General features: G+C 37.8%; 1 protein-coding gene across 2 annotated transcripts; it reads right to left on the bottom strand.

Moving 5' to 3' along the window:
• Nucleotides 1-703: 703 nt before the first annotated feature.
• On the bottom strand, nt 704-13,585 carry KBTBD8 (kelch repeat and BTB domain containing 8). Of its 2 annotated transcripts, XM_015130437.3 has the most exons (4): nt 13,472-13,585; nt 12,652-12,862; nt 7,593-8,707; nt 704-3,991 (listed from the first exon to the last, which is right to left on the bottom strand). In XM_015130437.3, the coding sequence occupies exons 1-4, from the start codon at nt 13,485-13,487 to the stop codon at nt 3,528-3,530; spliced, it is 1,806 nt and encodes a 601-aa protein (XP_014985923.1). In that variant the 5' UTR covers nt 13,488-13,585; the 3' UTR covers nt 704-3,527. The 2 variants fall into 2 exon arrangements, with proteins under 2 accessions (XP_014985923.1, XP_014985925.1); XM_015130439.3 differs by lacking the exon at nt 12,652-12,862 and having other exon boundaries at nt 13,472-13,571.
• Nucleotides 13,586-15,794: the final 2,209 nt, after the last annotated feature.

Here is a 15,794-nt window from a genome sequence, read left to right as displayed (position 1 = left end):
GTCAGTGGAAACTGCATTAAGTCAGGTAAGATAGACTGGCTTAGACTAGGGTGACAGTGGTGCAAATGGTATGTGGTCTGAGTCTAGGTGTATTATGAAGGAGGAAGCAACAGGACTTTCTGATGAATTAAACATGAAATATGTAAGAGATTATATAGTTTGGGTATTTGTCCCCTCCAAATCTCATGTCAAAATGTGATCCCCAATGTTGGAGGTGGGGCCTAGTGGAAGGTATCTGGATCATGGGGGTGGATCCTTCATCAATGGCTTGGTGCCCTCCCCATGGTAACGAGCTCATGTAAGATCTGGTTGTTAAAGAGACAGGGACCTTCCCCAACTCTCTCTGGCCCCCTGTCTTTCCTGCTCCCGCTTCACCCTCTGCCATGAGCTAAAGCCTCTTGAGGCCTCACTCTCAGGTATTCCTTTATGGTAATGCAAAGTGGACCAACACAAAAGAGTCAAACATAACAAGATTTTAGGCCAGAACAAACAGAACAAAGAATTTACCAATGTAAGTGAGCTTGCTTTAGAATTTAAGAAAGTATTATATATATTAACTAGTTCATTTTTTACCAGAGAACAGGTATTCGATAGATTAAAATCTCATTCCATTCTATCAGGACATAAGGTAGTTCATGATTTTTTTACCAGATTTTAATTCTGCAACACTCACTAGTCAGACATCACTTTGCAACACTGGAAGTTTTCAATCAGAAAAGGTTTTATTATAAGAAACAATGACATCAGGTAAAAATGCAAAAAATTGTGCAATTATGGCAAAATGTTTAAAAATATCTACACATTTGCCCCCACAGGACTACAGTACTTACTACATACCTGAGCACTGAACATTGAATTCCATTTTAAACTGCTTTACATAGGGAATCTGATTCCTTGATGATCACATCCATTTGTTCTCATGACCAATGAAATCAGCTTGATGCTTAAGCATCAACTTTGTAGAACAGAAAACGAAGATGGAAAATAAAGAATACAATTTCTACTTTCCTATAACATAGTTATACCAAGTCCAGTTTTCAATGTGTAAAAAATATATAGGAAAGTGCTACATACATTCTTCAAATGCAAAAACAAAGTTAAAGTGGAACTGGCATATGTTAGACCTACATTTTAATTCTGTAGTACCCATTGTGCCTTTTACTTAAAGTCTTATCACACTATGAAAATGCACCTTAAATATCTAAACATAAACCCACACGTCACTAATCTTAGTTTCCTAGGACCTCTTCTGAATCCATTTTAAAAGTGGCAAAATATCCCAGCTATATAATTTAAACAAATAGTTCTTCATACAAAATTCAATATATAGTCTACTCCCATAACAAATCCTAAGCCTTGCTTTTGACACACTTAACTTAGATCGTACCCTCAATATAAATTGTTATAGCCAAAAGATCAACTGTTGTGCCGACAAAGAGAATAAATCTACTGTTGAATTAGCCACAGTATGTCATTCTCTTATATAACATACAGCACATGTAAATTGCTAACTCAACGTTCTATGTCATGTTTTCAAGTAATGCATTTTTCTAAATACACAAGATTGTCAAAAAGTGGCAGGAAATCTTATTCAACAAAGCTTTCAAAAATAAATTACATGAACATCTCTTGCAAAAAAAAAAATTGTTTTTTCTCTCAGCAATGCAAAACTGTAAAGAATGATTTTTAAAATGCACAGTAATAACTCCAAAACAGCATGACAATAAAAAACAAAAACAAAACAGTAGAAGATAAAACTGGGGAGGTAAAAATATTGACAAAGTTTATACAGAGATTACAGACATACTATCAACGCCGATGAGAAGAAACCATGTATCTAGCTAAGACTAGATTTTAAAATGTTAATTCTAGAAATGCTGTCCGTTTTAACTTCTGCTTCAGAAAACATTCCCTACTTGTAGAGGTCTATGTAAAGCAGTTTGGAAAGTTTCTGAAAAACGAGGTATGTGATGCAAAGAGGCGATGTTTTCCATTTGTTTCACAGTATCACATTACAAGTTGTGCAAAATTTTTAAAATACGAACCATGCCAGTTTGCTTTCAAGTGAATAAAAATATTGTGATTGAGGGCAGAATCTGTCCTATGCTTATACCCTTTATGAATTATGCTAGGCTTAGTAAAATATGTTACTGATCCAAATGCCTGCCTTAGGTACACACATAAGTTGGTTTGTCCTTCATGTTAATATTCCTAACTGATTGTTAGAAATTCATCAGTTAAATACAAAAAATGCTTTAGTATCTAGAAAGCTATGGTACTGTTCACTCACTCTTTTCCTTTTCAATCACCTTCAGCTAGAAGGAGGATTCCAATGTAAAAGTATTCATCACTGTTAAGTGCAAAAATTGAAAAAAAAAAAAAAATGAGGTTTTAATTGTAATATGAAACTTAAAAGAAATTAAATTAGACCACTGCAGGAATTTTATGTTTCTGGAAAGCAGAATTTTAAAAGTAGGTATAAAACTTCACATTATGCTCTGCGCAGAAGAGAAATAAGTTACCTTTCCTTGTACCAATAATGAATGGACAGGTAGATGGAAGAGACGGTTGGGCTACAAATGGCCCATGTTAGTGCAAACTGGGTATAATGTTCCTACTATTCTAAGATTGAGTCCAGTTAGATGAATAACTGGTCATATCTTCCTATCACATAAGTAGACAATCTTGTGAAATCACAAGAGTTCAACAGGTAAAGAACTGTGGCCATGAAATGCACACCAATTTGAAAGATAGGCATAGGCTCAGACCATTTAAATCTATCTAGTTATACACATGAATTAAGTTAGACTAGCACCAGCCACCTGTGAATATGAGCACTTTTCCAGATTTTCACAAATGAGACAGTGTTAGCACTTGAAAGTTATCGACAGAAAACTGCCACTTTAAAACTTTAGCTTAACTTAAAGTTACATGGCAAATGGAAACAATCAGACTAAAAGCTCTTTCTGAGACTAATTTTTCCTTCAATCTACTCTAATAACAGAACATATTTAAATCTCAGTACACTTGAAAACAGTACACAAAAATAGATACACATAAATATTCAGAATGAGGATCTAAGTTAGTGCTTCTCTGTGTTAGAGAGGTCACAGCTAAAGTCCTAGTGATATTGCCTCAGATTGTTACCCGTATTTAAAATTAAAAGTCACATCAAACGAGTTTAGATGTCTTTACCCAATAATACCCTAAATGCTCTTATAAGAGTGCATAGTTGTCCTGATTCTTCTGGTACCTCAGTTACTATTTATCACAAAATTATAAAATGAAATGATTGATTTTATGCCAGGAAAAAAAATGCTGATAATTGCACTTCGTTGTCTTTTCCTTACTGAAATGAAATGTCACAAGGATGAAGGAAAATCCCTCGCTACCCTGCGATCTTTAAGCATACCCATTTTCCACATATAAAACTCTCAGCTTTCTGAAATACTGTCAGCACTCTTTTGTATCAAAGACAAGTTTCCTAAGAATGAGATGCCAGTGATGCACTAAGGCCTGCTACTCATTTAGAGTACTTTCTGAAGACACTGAGGATACAGTTTAGCAACAGCACATTCAAAATGCCGGCCAAGGTCCCAGAGCCGATCTGGGGTCTCATACACTTTCATCCACTGGTCAGCAATGTCATCATACTGGTAAAGGGAATTTTTTCTGCTGGTTCTGAAGACGTGTTCTTCGACAGTCACTTGAGTAGCTCGAACAAATAAATGGAGTTTGTTCTGGAAAAGTACCAGTTTAAGGTATGGATTTATGGACTGATCACATGGAAAGTCTTTCTTACGAGTCCATTTATTTAGCTCAATATCATAGGCTTCTACAGTAAACATACGTTGATGATTTCCACAGGTTCCAGCTATGTAGTAGATAGAGTCCTTGTATACAGCTGCTAAGCCCTGGATTCTAGGCACAGTCATGGGGGTCAGGAAACCCCAGTAGTCTTTTTGAGGCTCATAGAAGAGGAAAAATTCTCCTAAAAAAAGAAAACAAGAATATGTATATTTTTATGTTTGGTTTTTGGTTATATGTTGTAACTACAACCTCTAAAGATTAAAGGGCATAATTTTCTATATATTTCACTTTCTAAAACATTTTCTTTATAATCTCTGGAGATACATTCATATGGGTTACGAAATACCTTAAAACTTTGTCATTCCATGACACAATATAACCGATAATATTATAATCAACCTGAATTGGGAGGTTTGTATTGGGAAGGTATAAGGAGTTACTTGGGTTTGATCGTAGAATTGTTAAGAGCTTGATTCTGGCTGGGCACCATGGCTCATGCCTGTAATCCCAGCACTTTGGGAGGCTCAGACAGGTGAATCACTTGAGGTGAGGAGTTCAGAGACCAGCCTGGCCAACATGATGAAACCCCACCTTCATTAAAAATACAAAAATTAGCCAGGCGCGGTGGCAGGCACCTGTAATTCCAGCTACTCAAGAGGCTAAGGCAGGAGAATCGCTTGAACCTGGGAGGTGAAGGATGCAGTGAGCCAAGATCACGCCACTGCACTCCAGGCTGGGTAACAATGTGAGACTCCAGCTCAAAAAAAAAAAAAAATTATTCTATTTGCTCTATCCAATTTGTGTGTTTATAGAAAACTCATTTCACTCTAACTCTAAAAAAGCATTATTAGTAGTGTTCAGCCGGTAAGACCAAAATGCATACATACAACATCACCATAAATATGCCATGATAAATGTATATGCTATTTCATTAGAAGACAGCAGATGGAATTATACAGATTTATGCTTATGGGTCACTGATGTGCTTACCTGAATGTTGCTATAATGCAAAGACAAATATTCAGCAGGAGAAAACATGCCTTTAATAAGATAGAAAACACATACATGGTTTGTGATGTTGACTCTGAGTCAGTTTCTATTTTGATTTGACAATAAAAAGGTATGCTGAGTCAGACTGCCAATATGAAAATGTCTGAAAGAATTAAAGTAGTGAAGATTTACAAGAGTTTTGCTAATTATAGCATCTGTATAAAATCTTTGTAATAAAAATCTGAACCCTTTATGAACAGATTAAATGATACTTCAATAGCCACAGATAGTACAACATAAGCTTCTGACTATGCATGTCAGGTTTATTTACGTAAAGAGGCTTTGTTTAGATTAGAAATACCAGATTCTAAATTGAGCTTCCCCTTGAAAACTGTTTTGAACTAGGGTTACTCTTATCTACAGATTCGACTACCTACTTCATAACAGTGATGCTTTGCCTTCAACTGACTTAAAATAGCTTGTTAAGCTCCCAGATTTGCTTGCACATCATCTGCCCTTATTGCCTAACTTGTAACAGGATTCTTGATAAAGAAGGTAGGAAATTTAAACTTTGTAATGTGTGCTACTTCTCTATAAATTTCTTATAGATAAGAAAGTAAAGACGACAAACCAAAGAAGTTGAATTTTAAAATCTAAAGTACTCTTTAATAAGTTAAAGCTAATAATATGCAATTAAGAAACCCTTAGGGCTTCAGAATCCTCTTATGTAAAATATAACCTCAAATTAAATGATGTTAATAATTCCAGCCCTGAAATTCTATTAATTCATTGCTAGTTTGCTTTAGTATTTGCATTAATATACAACCTTTACATTCCAAATAGGAATCTAATTCTACCTCTATCAACTAACAGTTAGGCAGTAAGACCAAAATACACACATACACAGCTTCATCATACTGGATGACATAACCTATCCAACTATACTGGACAGATTATACATCCATTCCTATATTCCATTTTTCTGCAAGACAGCAAACCCAAATCATGCCCGGTGCTTCTATTTAACTAAAATAATGAACCAGAGACTACAACTCCTTCTGAGGAATTAACTTGACACTGAACTTAAACAAATGGGCTCGGACATTACTAGGAAGTTTTTAGTTAAATAAAGGATTAGAGCAAGGAACACAATTTTTAAAAGAAAACAATGGTGGGAGGCCAAGGTGGGTGGATCACTGGAGGTCAGGAGTTCAAGACCAGCCTGGTCAACATAGTGAAACCCCGTCTCTACCAAAAACTCAAAAATTAGCCAGGCATGGTGGCGGGTGCCTGAGACTGAGGTGGGAGAATCATGTGAACCCAGGAGGCGGAAGTTGCAGTCAGCCAAGATCATGCCACTGCACACCAGCCTGGGTGTCAGAGTGAGACCCTGTCTCAAAACAAAACAGAAAGAAAGAAATGAAAGAAAAGAAGGGAAGGGGAAGGGGAAAGAAGAAAGAAAGAAAACAATGGGATAAGGGCAGTCATGCATCAATTAATGACAGGGACATATTCTGAGAAATGCATGGTTAAGTGATACTTGTCCTTGTGCAAAGAACTTCATAGAGCATACTTACACAAACCTAGATGGGAGCTTACCACACACCTAGGCTACACTGTAGCCTATTGCTCCTAGGCTACAAAACTGTACAGCATGTGACTGTACTGAGTACTCTAGGCAACTATAACACAATGGGAAGCATTTTTTGTATCTAAACGTATCTAAACATGGAACAAGTACAGTAAAATTATGCTATCATAATCTTATAGGACCACCATTGTGTATGTGATCCATCACAGACCAAAACATTACATGGCACATGACTGTATATCCTCATAGAAGCTGCTCCTTTTCCTTAAGTAGTAGTGTGAGAAAAACATCAATTGAAGGACACATATGAAGAATAAGGATGTTGCTATTATCTACACTGCATTAAACATTCAAGCAACTAAAATATGTAAGAAACCAAATAAAAGGAAAATACTAGTTATCACAAATCAGAGCCTTGAATCAAATGTCTTATTTACTCTGACTCAGTCACTCTACCTCTACTGTATTTTTGTCAAAGTAGTCCTTAACAGTTAAAAAAACAAACAAACAAACAAAAAACACTACATATATCAGACAGTCCCACTTAAAATGGCAAACCAAAAAAAAGTGACATCTCAAAGTTTTCCGGTGAAAACAATTGAAAATGTATTATGAAAGGCAACATAAACAGCAGTGAAGGTGAAACTTAAAGACTATACTTCCAAACTCTTTGTAATTAAGTTTCATAACTTTTGCAATAATAAGGCTTATATAAAACTCTTTGGTAACTAAATAGTATAACTTAATTAATGCTTTGTTCCTTTTTCTCTTTCAAACTAATCCAGTAAATTCCATCAACACCAGTTGCTACATCTCAATGTAACTCAAGAGCAAAAACAGCCATGTAACAACCTTGCTATTTATTTCAAGTCCTACAAAGTACTCTGAAATAGTTATCCCAAACTGCCGAACTACTATTTATTAAAGAATGTTTTCAAAAATAGTTATTCTACATGATATCAAGACACAAAATCATTAAAAAGTATAGGATTATTTTAGTAACTTAACAATACCTGCCTTTTTTAAATTCAAGAGTTTATTTTCTTTATAGCTCTTTACAGAACAGACTGTTCCAATAGTTTGATAAGGAAGCTGGAGGTATTCCTCAATTAACAGGAACACAACTGTTTCAGTATAATTAAGTAAACCACCGCTTGATGTGTTACCCTTCCATGAAAAACTGAATCACTCAGGCACCTACCCTGTAAAACATAGATCTTCTCTTTGTACTCCACAGCATTATGAAATTCCATTGCAACTGGCATTGCGCAAACAGTCGTCCAGCAATTCTCTCTACTGTCGTAGCACTCAACAGATTTTAGTGAGTTTCTCCCATCACCTTCATAAACACGACCTCCGATTGCATACATTTTACCACAGCAGTAGACAAGTTTGCAGCCTATTCTAGCTCGAAGCAAGGATGGTTTGGATAGCCATCTATTGGTGGAATGATCATACATCCAGAAATCATTTTCTGCCTTATGGTCGATGGAGACCTCACTGCTGCTTGGCCTGTACCCTCCTGCAATGTAAATGTCATTATCTGGTGATACAAGAATCCCAACTTCTCTCAGGTCATTTGGTGGTTTGCATAGTTTAAACACCTTTCCTGTGACTATATCTAGACAAGGCACTGTTTGCTTCTTTCCTGAGTGTTTGTGGGCAGCATCAAAACATATGATCATTTCAGAAGCAGTCATTCCAAGCCTCTGTGTACAACCATTGGTGTTGGATGGTCCCTTTTCTACACAGCTTTTGGCTACAGCCTGTGCAAACTGAGGTGGAATTTTCTCTATGAAGGTATCTTCCATCAGAGGAAAACGTATGCATTTAGCAAAAATTTCTGGAAGGTGCACTTCTCGTTCATTTTGTTCATGTTCAAACCACCTTATAATGCTTTCATAAACATGCTCTTCTCGGTCTACATTTAAATCATCACTGTCTAATATACTTATCAGCTGGTCTTTTGTCAACTGGAGAAACTCTTGTTCTTTGGTGACACACAGAAACTTTTTACGGATGTATTCTTTTGATCGATCTCCGAGTTCCTGATGACCATAATGATCAGCAAAGATAAAGACCCCAATAGAATTCTGTGGGTCCAAATGACTGATCATATACTGAGCACATTGGTCTTGGATGGAAGGAATCTGGAAGATGCTAGCTGCAGTGAACAAGGCTTGAACATTGGCCTCTGTGAGAATAACTCTGGAGGTATAGGCATAGTTCAACACTAAATCCATCGATTCAGCTTCAACACCGACTATTCGAACTTCTTTTTGAGTACTTTCTGTAAGGCCGCTAGTGAACATGGATCTAAGAAGGAAAGAGTGGTTAATATTACATGTGTGCTATAAATCAAAATTATTGTGGCAAGATTTTAAAAGTACAAAGTTACCACAAAGATAACCTTTTGAAACTGAATATTTCCTAAAATAGTCCCTGATATTCTGAATAGGAGTAAAAATTGATAATGTATCAGAAAGATTTAGTCTGGCTAACCTCAAAACCCGTACTCTCAGGGCTAGCCCGCTTTGTGCCAACTATGAAAAAAGGAGAGTCACCTAAGTAAATGCAAATCAAAAGGTGACACACATATTCCAGGTCACTTTATTTTCCTAGAAGCCCCTATCCAGAGTTGCCTTAGGGACATCAGATCTTAAATTGTGCCATGCCAGTCAGAAAGCTTAAGAATACTGGCCCGGTATGGTGGCTCACGCCTGTAATCCCAGTACTTCAGGGGGCCCAGGTGGGTGGATCACAAGAGGTCAGGAGTTCAAAACCTGCCCGGCCAAGGTGATGAAACCCCATCTCTACTAAACTAAAAAATTAGCCGGGCGTGGTGGCACACACTGTAATCCCAGCTACTCAGGAGGCAGGCGGAGGTTGCGGTGAGCTGAGTGCCAGCCTGGAAGACAGAATGAGACTCCATCTCAAAAAAAAAAAAAAACCTATAAAGGTATCATCATGATACATTAGTATACAAAGAAACAACCTAATAAAACTTTTCGTGTCCTGGTGAAAATTACAAGGCAACTTGTATCCAAAATATATCTTTAAAATGTTCCTCTTAAAAAAGCAAGAAGTTCTTTAAAAGTACATATTCTCCACCTACTCTTTTTTAAAACTGTTATCTTTTGAATGCTTCCTTAACCATTATAAGTAATATAATAACCACTTCACTTACCCTTGGAAATTTTGAGAACATTTGCTTAAAAGGAAATACTTCATTTTCTCAAAGATACCGTATTTTACCTATCTAAATCTAGACATAAATAAAGATTATGGTAGAGTCAATATATAATGCCTCTTTTAAACAGAGTTTAATAGTTAACCGATTATTTGAAGATAATGGTTTTTAAAACCCCAAACTTTTACCTTTGAGACCAAGTTGGTTTTTTCTATTATTAAAATATTATTGCATTTATGGGATTTTCTTGACTGAAACATTACACAGCCTGGCTCTTTAAGTATTAGTCACTTGCAAACATCATTTGCCTTTATTTTCCCTCCTTTAAAGTTTCATTCTAGATGATCCAGACCCATCGTATTTAATTTTTGTGATGTTATAAAAAATGAATTGCAAAGATTTCCAGTCACTTAAAAAATATGTCTCAAATTCACGGAATTTATTTTAAAATGCAGTATGAGAAACACTGGAGGTACAAGGATTCAACTTGCTGCCCAGGTTAATCATCTTCGAGTCCTGGTTTTACTTCTACAATGTACCTTTTAATTTAGTATGACACAGGCTTTTTTGATGACTAAAAACTAGATGTTCCTATGTATGTGCTGGTTTTCAATTCAGGTGCTGCAAGACTCACCTATACAGCTACCAATTAAAAAGAAAAATAAAGCCCTGTGTTAGGGAGAGATGAACTCCCAAAGGAGGATATACCACATATCCCTTTATCATGGGAACTACTGTTGACTTGAATAGGCTCGTCTTACACACAGGAGTGGTCTGACACTTCATGAGTTTTCCTCTCCTCTAGAGTAAGTTCTTCATGTAAACTCAACATAAATGAAGCCAGGGCACTTCCTTACACAAAATCCAGAGTAGCAAAAAATTTCTAATGATCATACAAATTTCAGTTTTGATGAGTTACTGGTATCATGAAACAGCCATTCCAGATTTCCAGCTATTCTAATTCTTCCACTAGTGATGCAAGACATAGAAACATTAAGTATGACTTTCTACATCCCACACAGGAAGCAGCGCTGGTACCAAGAAACTTCGGTACAAAAACCTCTAGCAAGAGATCAAATTATAATCCATGAGTTTTCCAGCCAAATATCTTTATTTCAATGCACATATCGTACCGCAGAAAATTTCTCAAGTATTTTTTACTCTTTTTTAAAATTAACTTAATAAAATTAAAGAATTTAAGATGTTAAGGAATCAAGAAAATCAGGAATCTATCATAGCATACCTCTTTTAAAGTAAAATTTTTTTCTAGGTCTTCAAAAATGAAAAATGAAACTTCAAAGTGAAAATGTCATACTTATGTAAACTTACTAAGTATACTTATTAAGTACAGTGCTTAATAAGTATACTTAGTATGTATACATATGTCATACTTATGTATGCTTACTAAGTATTATACTTAATAAGTATTCTATCATTTTAATGTCATACATACATTAAGTATAACACTTAGTAAGCATACATAAGTATGACATTTAAATGATAGAATCCAGATTATTAAATTTCAGTAAGATACAGACATTTTTACTTTGTATTTTTTGTTTTGTTTTGTTGGCTTTTTTTTACTATTCAAATGCAATATACAATAAAAATGTTTTAAAGGAAACTTTAAAAAGGACCTAGTGTACCCACTCTTGTTCCTTAAGAGTCATATGGCGACCAAGAAGCCTGGCTCTGGAATCAAATGTAGCCTCTGCCATTTACTTGTTGGATAGATGATTTAGGCAGGTTATTAAAACGTAATCTCACGGAGCCTCAGCTTCTTCATAAGTAAAATGGCACAACAACTATGCAGAGATAGGATTATAAAGATTATATAAGGCAATACATGACCTAACCATATCTAATAGATAATCTGGGTAAGTGAATCTCACCGAAGTTTCCATTACCAGGCCAAACTTCATACCTTCTGCATATGTGAAGTTGTTTTGTTTTGTTTTGTTTTGTTTTTTCCAGCTCACTGTCTTGCGATGATTAATACTTAGTAGTCCAATGACCTACCCTAGGCAAGTCTAAATGGTTACATCAGAAGCATCAGACTGAAGTGACTATATTTAACCCAGTATTCTGAGAAAGAGGAACCAGAAACTACTGTTGGAACATTACACAGTTATGTGCCCTATAAACATAAGCACCTTCAAAAGGAAAAATCACATTCAGGGTGTGGTTGATAACTTGACTATTATTTATGCACCACTTGTGAATACTGAAAGGCTTAAAGTGAGCATTAGACACAAAAGAAGTTAACCCCAAGCAGAAAGTTGCCTTTTCCACGAATCTTAAAGTAGGAAGTTATTTTTCAGACCCAAGTTTTTAAATTTTACTTTTAAAAGTTTTTTAGTAAACAATATAAGTAAAAATAAAAACTTCGTTTAACGCACTTCTAGAAATCTTGGAAATTATTAATTTGGGGCCTTAGGCACATAGAAACTATATTCATTCTTGCTTTGACCCCCATAGCATTTAAACAATCTATTGAGTGGTAATTTGTTTTTGAAGGAGCATGCTACATGTTTTAAACTCTTTTATAAAAGAGTCCCATGCACTAAAGAAACATGCATTATGGATAACTTTTTGAAAGAAATTCTAGGTCAGCACTGTCCAATAAAATTGCCAATGATGAAAATGTTGTATCTCCGTGCTGCCCAATATGGCAGCCACTAGCTACAGGTGACCACCAAGCACTCAAAAGGTGTTTAGTGTACCTGGGGAACTAAATGTTTTATTTTATTTAATTTATAATTTAAGTTTAAACAACCACACATGGCTACTGGCTGCCATACTGACCAGCACAAGTCTAGATTTTCTGGTCATTTACCTCAAACATACACACACAGGCCCACTAACTTAAAAACCAATCACCCGAAATCTAGAAGAATCCCTCAAGTCAAAAGAAGGTCTTAATAAGAGAGGACCTGTTTTCTAGTCTCAAGAAACAAAGTCATTGGTTTCATTTCATTATCGCATCTCAATATAAACATCAAGTGGACAATACTGAGGGGGAAAGGGAGCTTGGTGCAGATACCAACAGAAGTTCCTACCATCATCATACCTGAAGTAAGGGCTGATTGCAGCAAGAACGTTTCTATGACAGGAAAATGTTTTCCCGTGATCCACTTCCACTACAATGTCTGTCAACTGTCCTTCATCGTACATTGTTTTGAGTTGCTTAAGAATACTGCAAGCATGGAAGGGGTCCATGGCATCGCTGGCTGGGTCTGAAGATGGAATCCCATTCGGTGTTGGGGAAGACTTACTTAAATCTAGGAGGAGAAAAATCGTACAACCACAAGAAGTGCCGAGCCAGTTACGGCGTCGCGGGATTTTTTTTGTTTGTGTGTCTGCTTGCTAGGCTTTTTCCCCCTACAAATATATACAAATGTCTGTGGATATATGCACTACCTCGTGGGACCGCGAGTTTAGGATCTGGGAGACAGAGGGCGGAGCGCGATCGGCGGAACAAGTTCAAAGGCCAGCCTGCTCCTGCGGAGCCCGGCGAGCCCGGCACCCGTGCTCGCGGAGGGAACGCGCTCGCAGCCCAGGCGAGGCGTCTGCGCGGACTCCGCCGAGAGCCGAGGGCAGAGCCTCACGAGGGAAGCTCGACCAACGGCGGCCGACGGTGCCCCCTCAAGCCGCCTCCCGCTGCCTCCTGGGGCGCAGCGCCGGCGGGTACCCAGCCTCCCCATCCCAGTCCCGCCGGACCGCCCACCGCCCTCCGCACCATTCATCCTCCCTCCCCTCATTCCCCTCCACCGCCTCATCCTTCCCTCTAGCTCCGCACCGCTAAGTCCTCATCCCACTGCCTGTGGCCGGCCCCGGCCCACCTTCCCCCTCACCTCCCTCCACGCCGCCCTGGCCACCACACGACCCACCTGCCGACGCGGCCATTTCTCGATGGGGCCCCGGCTCCAGCTATTTAAAAAGGAAATGTCATTTCGCTTCTCTAGCTCCCGGGTTCCGGCTCTTCTAAGCTTCCCCTGGCCAATGGGATGTCCTGTGCATCTGGCTCCGCCCCTAGCCACCAAATTCCTGGCGCTGATTGGCCGCGACGCGAGCACATGCGTGTCGGGAAATGTAGTTTGGTTGCCCCGGCTCCCGCGTGGTCCGGGTCGGGCGGAGGCCCAAGCCGGGAATTTCTATTGGCTGATTCGGGCGGAGGTGGAGAGCAGGGAGCTGGCCAGCCTGTGGCCGTCGAGCGCGCAGTGCCTGCCGGGAGAGGTAGTCTTCTGGCGGAGGAGAACTGTCATTCTGAGGGGCTGGGGTAGGGAAAGCTGTTCAAGTGCGAATTTCCCCATTTTAGGCCTCTCTCCTGGCCCCCGGCACATTTTTTTACCTTTTTCTTCTTCTGTAAACTTCCTGCCAGTGACTATCTTCCGGTATGAAATCAAGCTCTGCGTGAGAGCTGTAAAACCAGAAAAATTTGGAAATGGACAGGAGGGCTGTTGTCCAAAAATGCAAAGGAAATCTGACGTCCCACCCTGAAGAAAAATATCAGAAGGCCCAAAAGCAAGGCGTCTCTAATGAGTCACCTATGACACCCAATTGAAATAGCATCGCCTTGGCCGGGTGCTCTGGTTTCCACAGATTAACTTGGTCTGGTTACAGCGGCTGCTTAGGATCTCTAACTCCCACTGGTGCCTTGGTTTTCTAGCACATCCAGAGAACACCTGTTCCGCACGTAAACATTATGGAGGGATCCAAGATGCTTTACTTTTTGCTCTTGGGAAATGGAGGGGATACAATACTAAGTATTCCGGGATTTCCTTTGAAAAAATACCGGAGTGCCCTGAGCCCGGAGCCAGGGATGATTACTGAAGCCCTGGCTCTTTAGTTACTATATGTGAGAACTGACATAAGACCTTTCAACTCCTGAGCACTTAGATCCTTCACCTGTAACGTGAAGTAATAGTAATCCGTATTCCATCGACTTCATAGGCTGCAACCCTTTGGAAAGAAAATTAAAATTTTACTGTTGACGAATTTTTATTTACTCATCTTGTGTTTCTAACATCTAACGGGGTGCCTGGCACATTATAGATGTTTAATATTTGAAAATAAATGTAAGATGCAAATGAGCTACCATTGGGAATGCTATTTCTAGAATGTTAAAATGTAAGGAAGTATTAGCGAATGGGAAGAATTTCAGTAGACGTATAGTTAGCCCGTGTGCATAACTTTTCTAGCAATGAAAAGATCAAACAGTTGAACTTCTTGATAAAGAAAGGATCTTGGAATTTAAATTGTGATTGAGAAAAAGAAAGAATTATGAAAAACAATTCAGTTCCGTCCCTTAGGTCTGCTGAGAAATTTAGAACTCAAAATACTGTAATCCCATGCAAGTTAACAGGAAGTGGTGGTGTTTCCTCATGACTAGGGTTTATGCATATCCATATGGACTTATAATTTCCTTTTTGTGAATTTCCTGTGTGCACATTTCTGGATGGATGAAATTGACTTAATTTTTGTTACTCATAACTTTACTTTTTCATTTTTATGGTGTTGCTTTCTAATTTATTAAAATGGTAACATTTTAGGACAATATGGATAGTATCGAGGAAAAAACTGGCATTAATCCTTGGGGTTTGACAACATCTGACGATATTGCAAATAAAAATACAGGGCATGCGTTATTTGAGACATATTTAAACTAAAATATCATTTGTTGTTTATCTGAAATTCAAATTTAATTGGGTGTTCTGTATTTTATCTGGCAACCTTTTCAAATCTCTTAAAATTGAGGAGTTTTGTTTGTGCTTCGTTGTTGTTTTGTAGCCATCTATCTACTTAAGCCTTAAGAAACTTGGCCAATTAAGAAAAAATTCAGTTCTCAACTTAGTAACAAACAGACTTGACAATATTGTTTGATTAGTTAAAAGACAGTGTTCTGATTCTTTGACCCACAAAGATTTATAAATTGGAGATGGAGCAGAATACAAAGCACAAAAGCCAATCTAAAAATAAATAGGAAAAAATTATAGGTACAAAGTTGCCATTTATATGACACTGTAAATGGACTCCATTCTACTGGGCAGATGGCATTACATATTAGAAAAACACAGAATAAGTAGCAGGATCTGGAAAAATTGAGTCAGTTGTACCACAACTATTCTTTCTCAATGATCCATAAGAATATTGGGGAGATTCCTTTTCAGGATTGATACTAAATAGCCAAAGATTACAGCTTTCCTTTCAAAC

This window comes from Macaca mulatta, chromosome 2 (assembly GCF_049350105.2).
Source record: "Macaca mulatta isolate MMU2019108-1 chromosome 2, T2T-MMU8v2.0, whole genome shotgun sequence".
In the NCBI taxonomy this organism is placed as follows: Eukaryota; Metazoa; Chordata; class Mammalia; order Primates; family Cercopithecidae; genus Macaca; species Macaca mulatta.
This window is presented reverse-complemented; position numbering and strand designations above follow the sequence as displayed.

Excerpts from the sequence above, each read along its gene's own strand:
- KBTBD8 (XM_015130437.3), bottom strand. Across the intron at positions 8,708-12,651 it reads GCAATCAGCCCTTACTTCAG|ATCCATGTTCACTAGCGGCC; the intron begins GTATGATGATGG and ends TTTCCTTCTTAG. Across the intron at positions 3,992-7,592 it reads GAAGATCTATGTTTTACAGG|GAGAATTTTTCCTCTTCTAT; the intron begins GTAGGTGCCTGA and ends TTCTTTTTTTAG.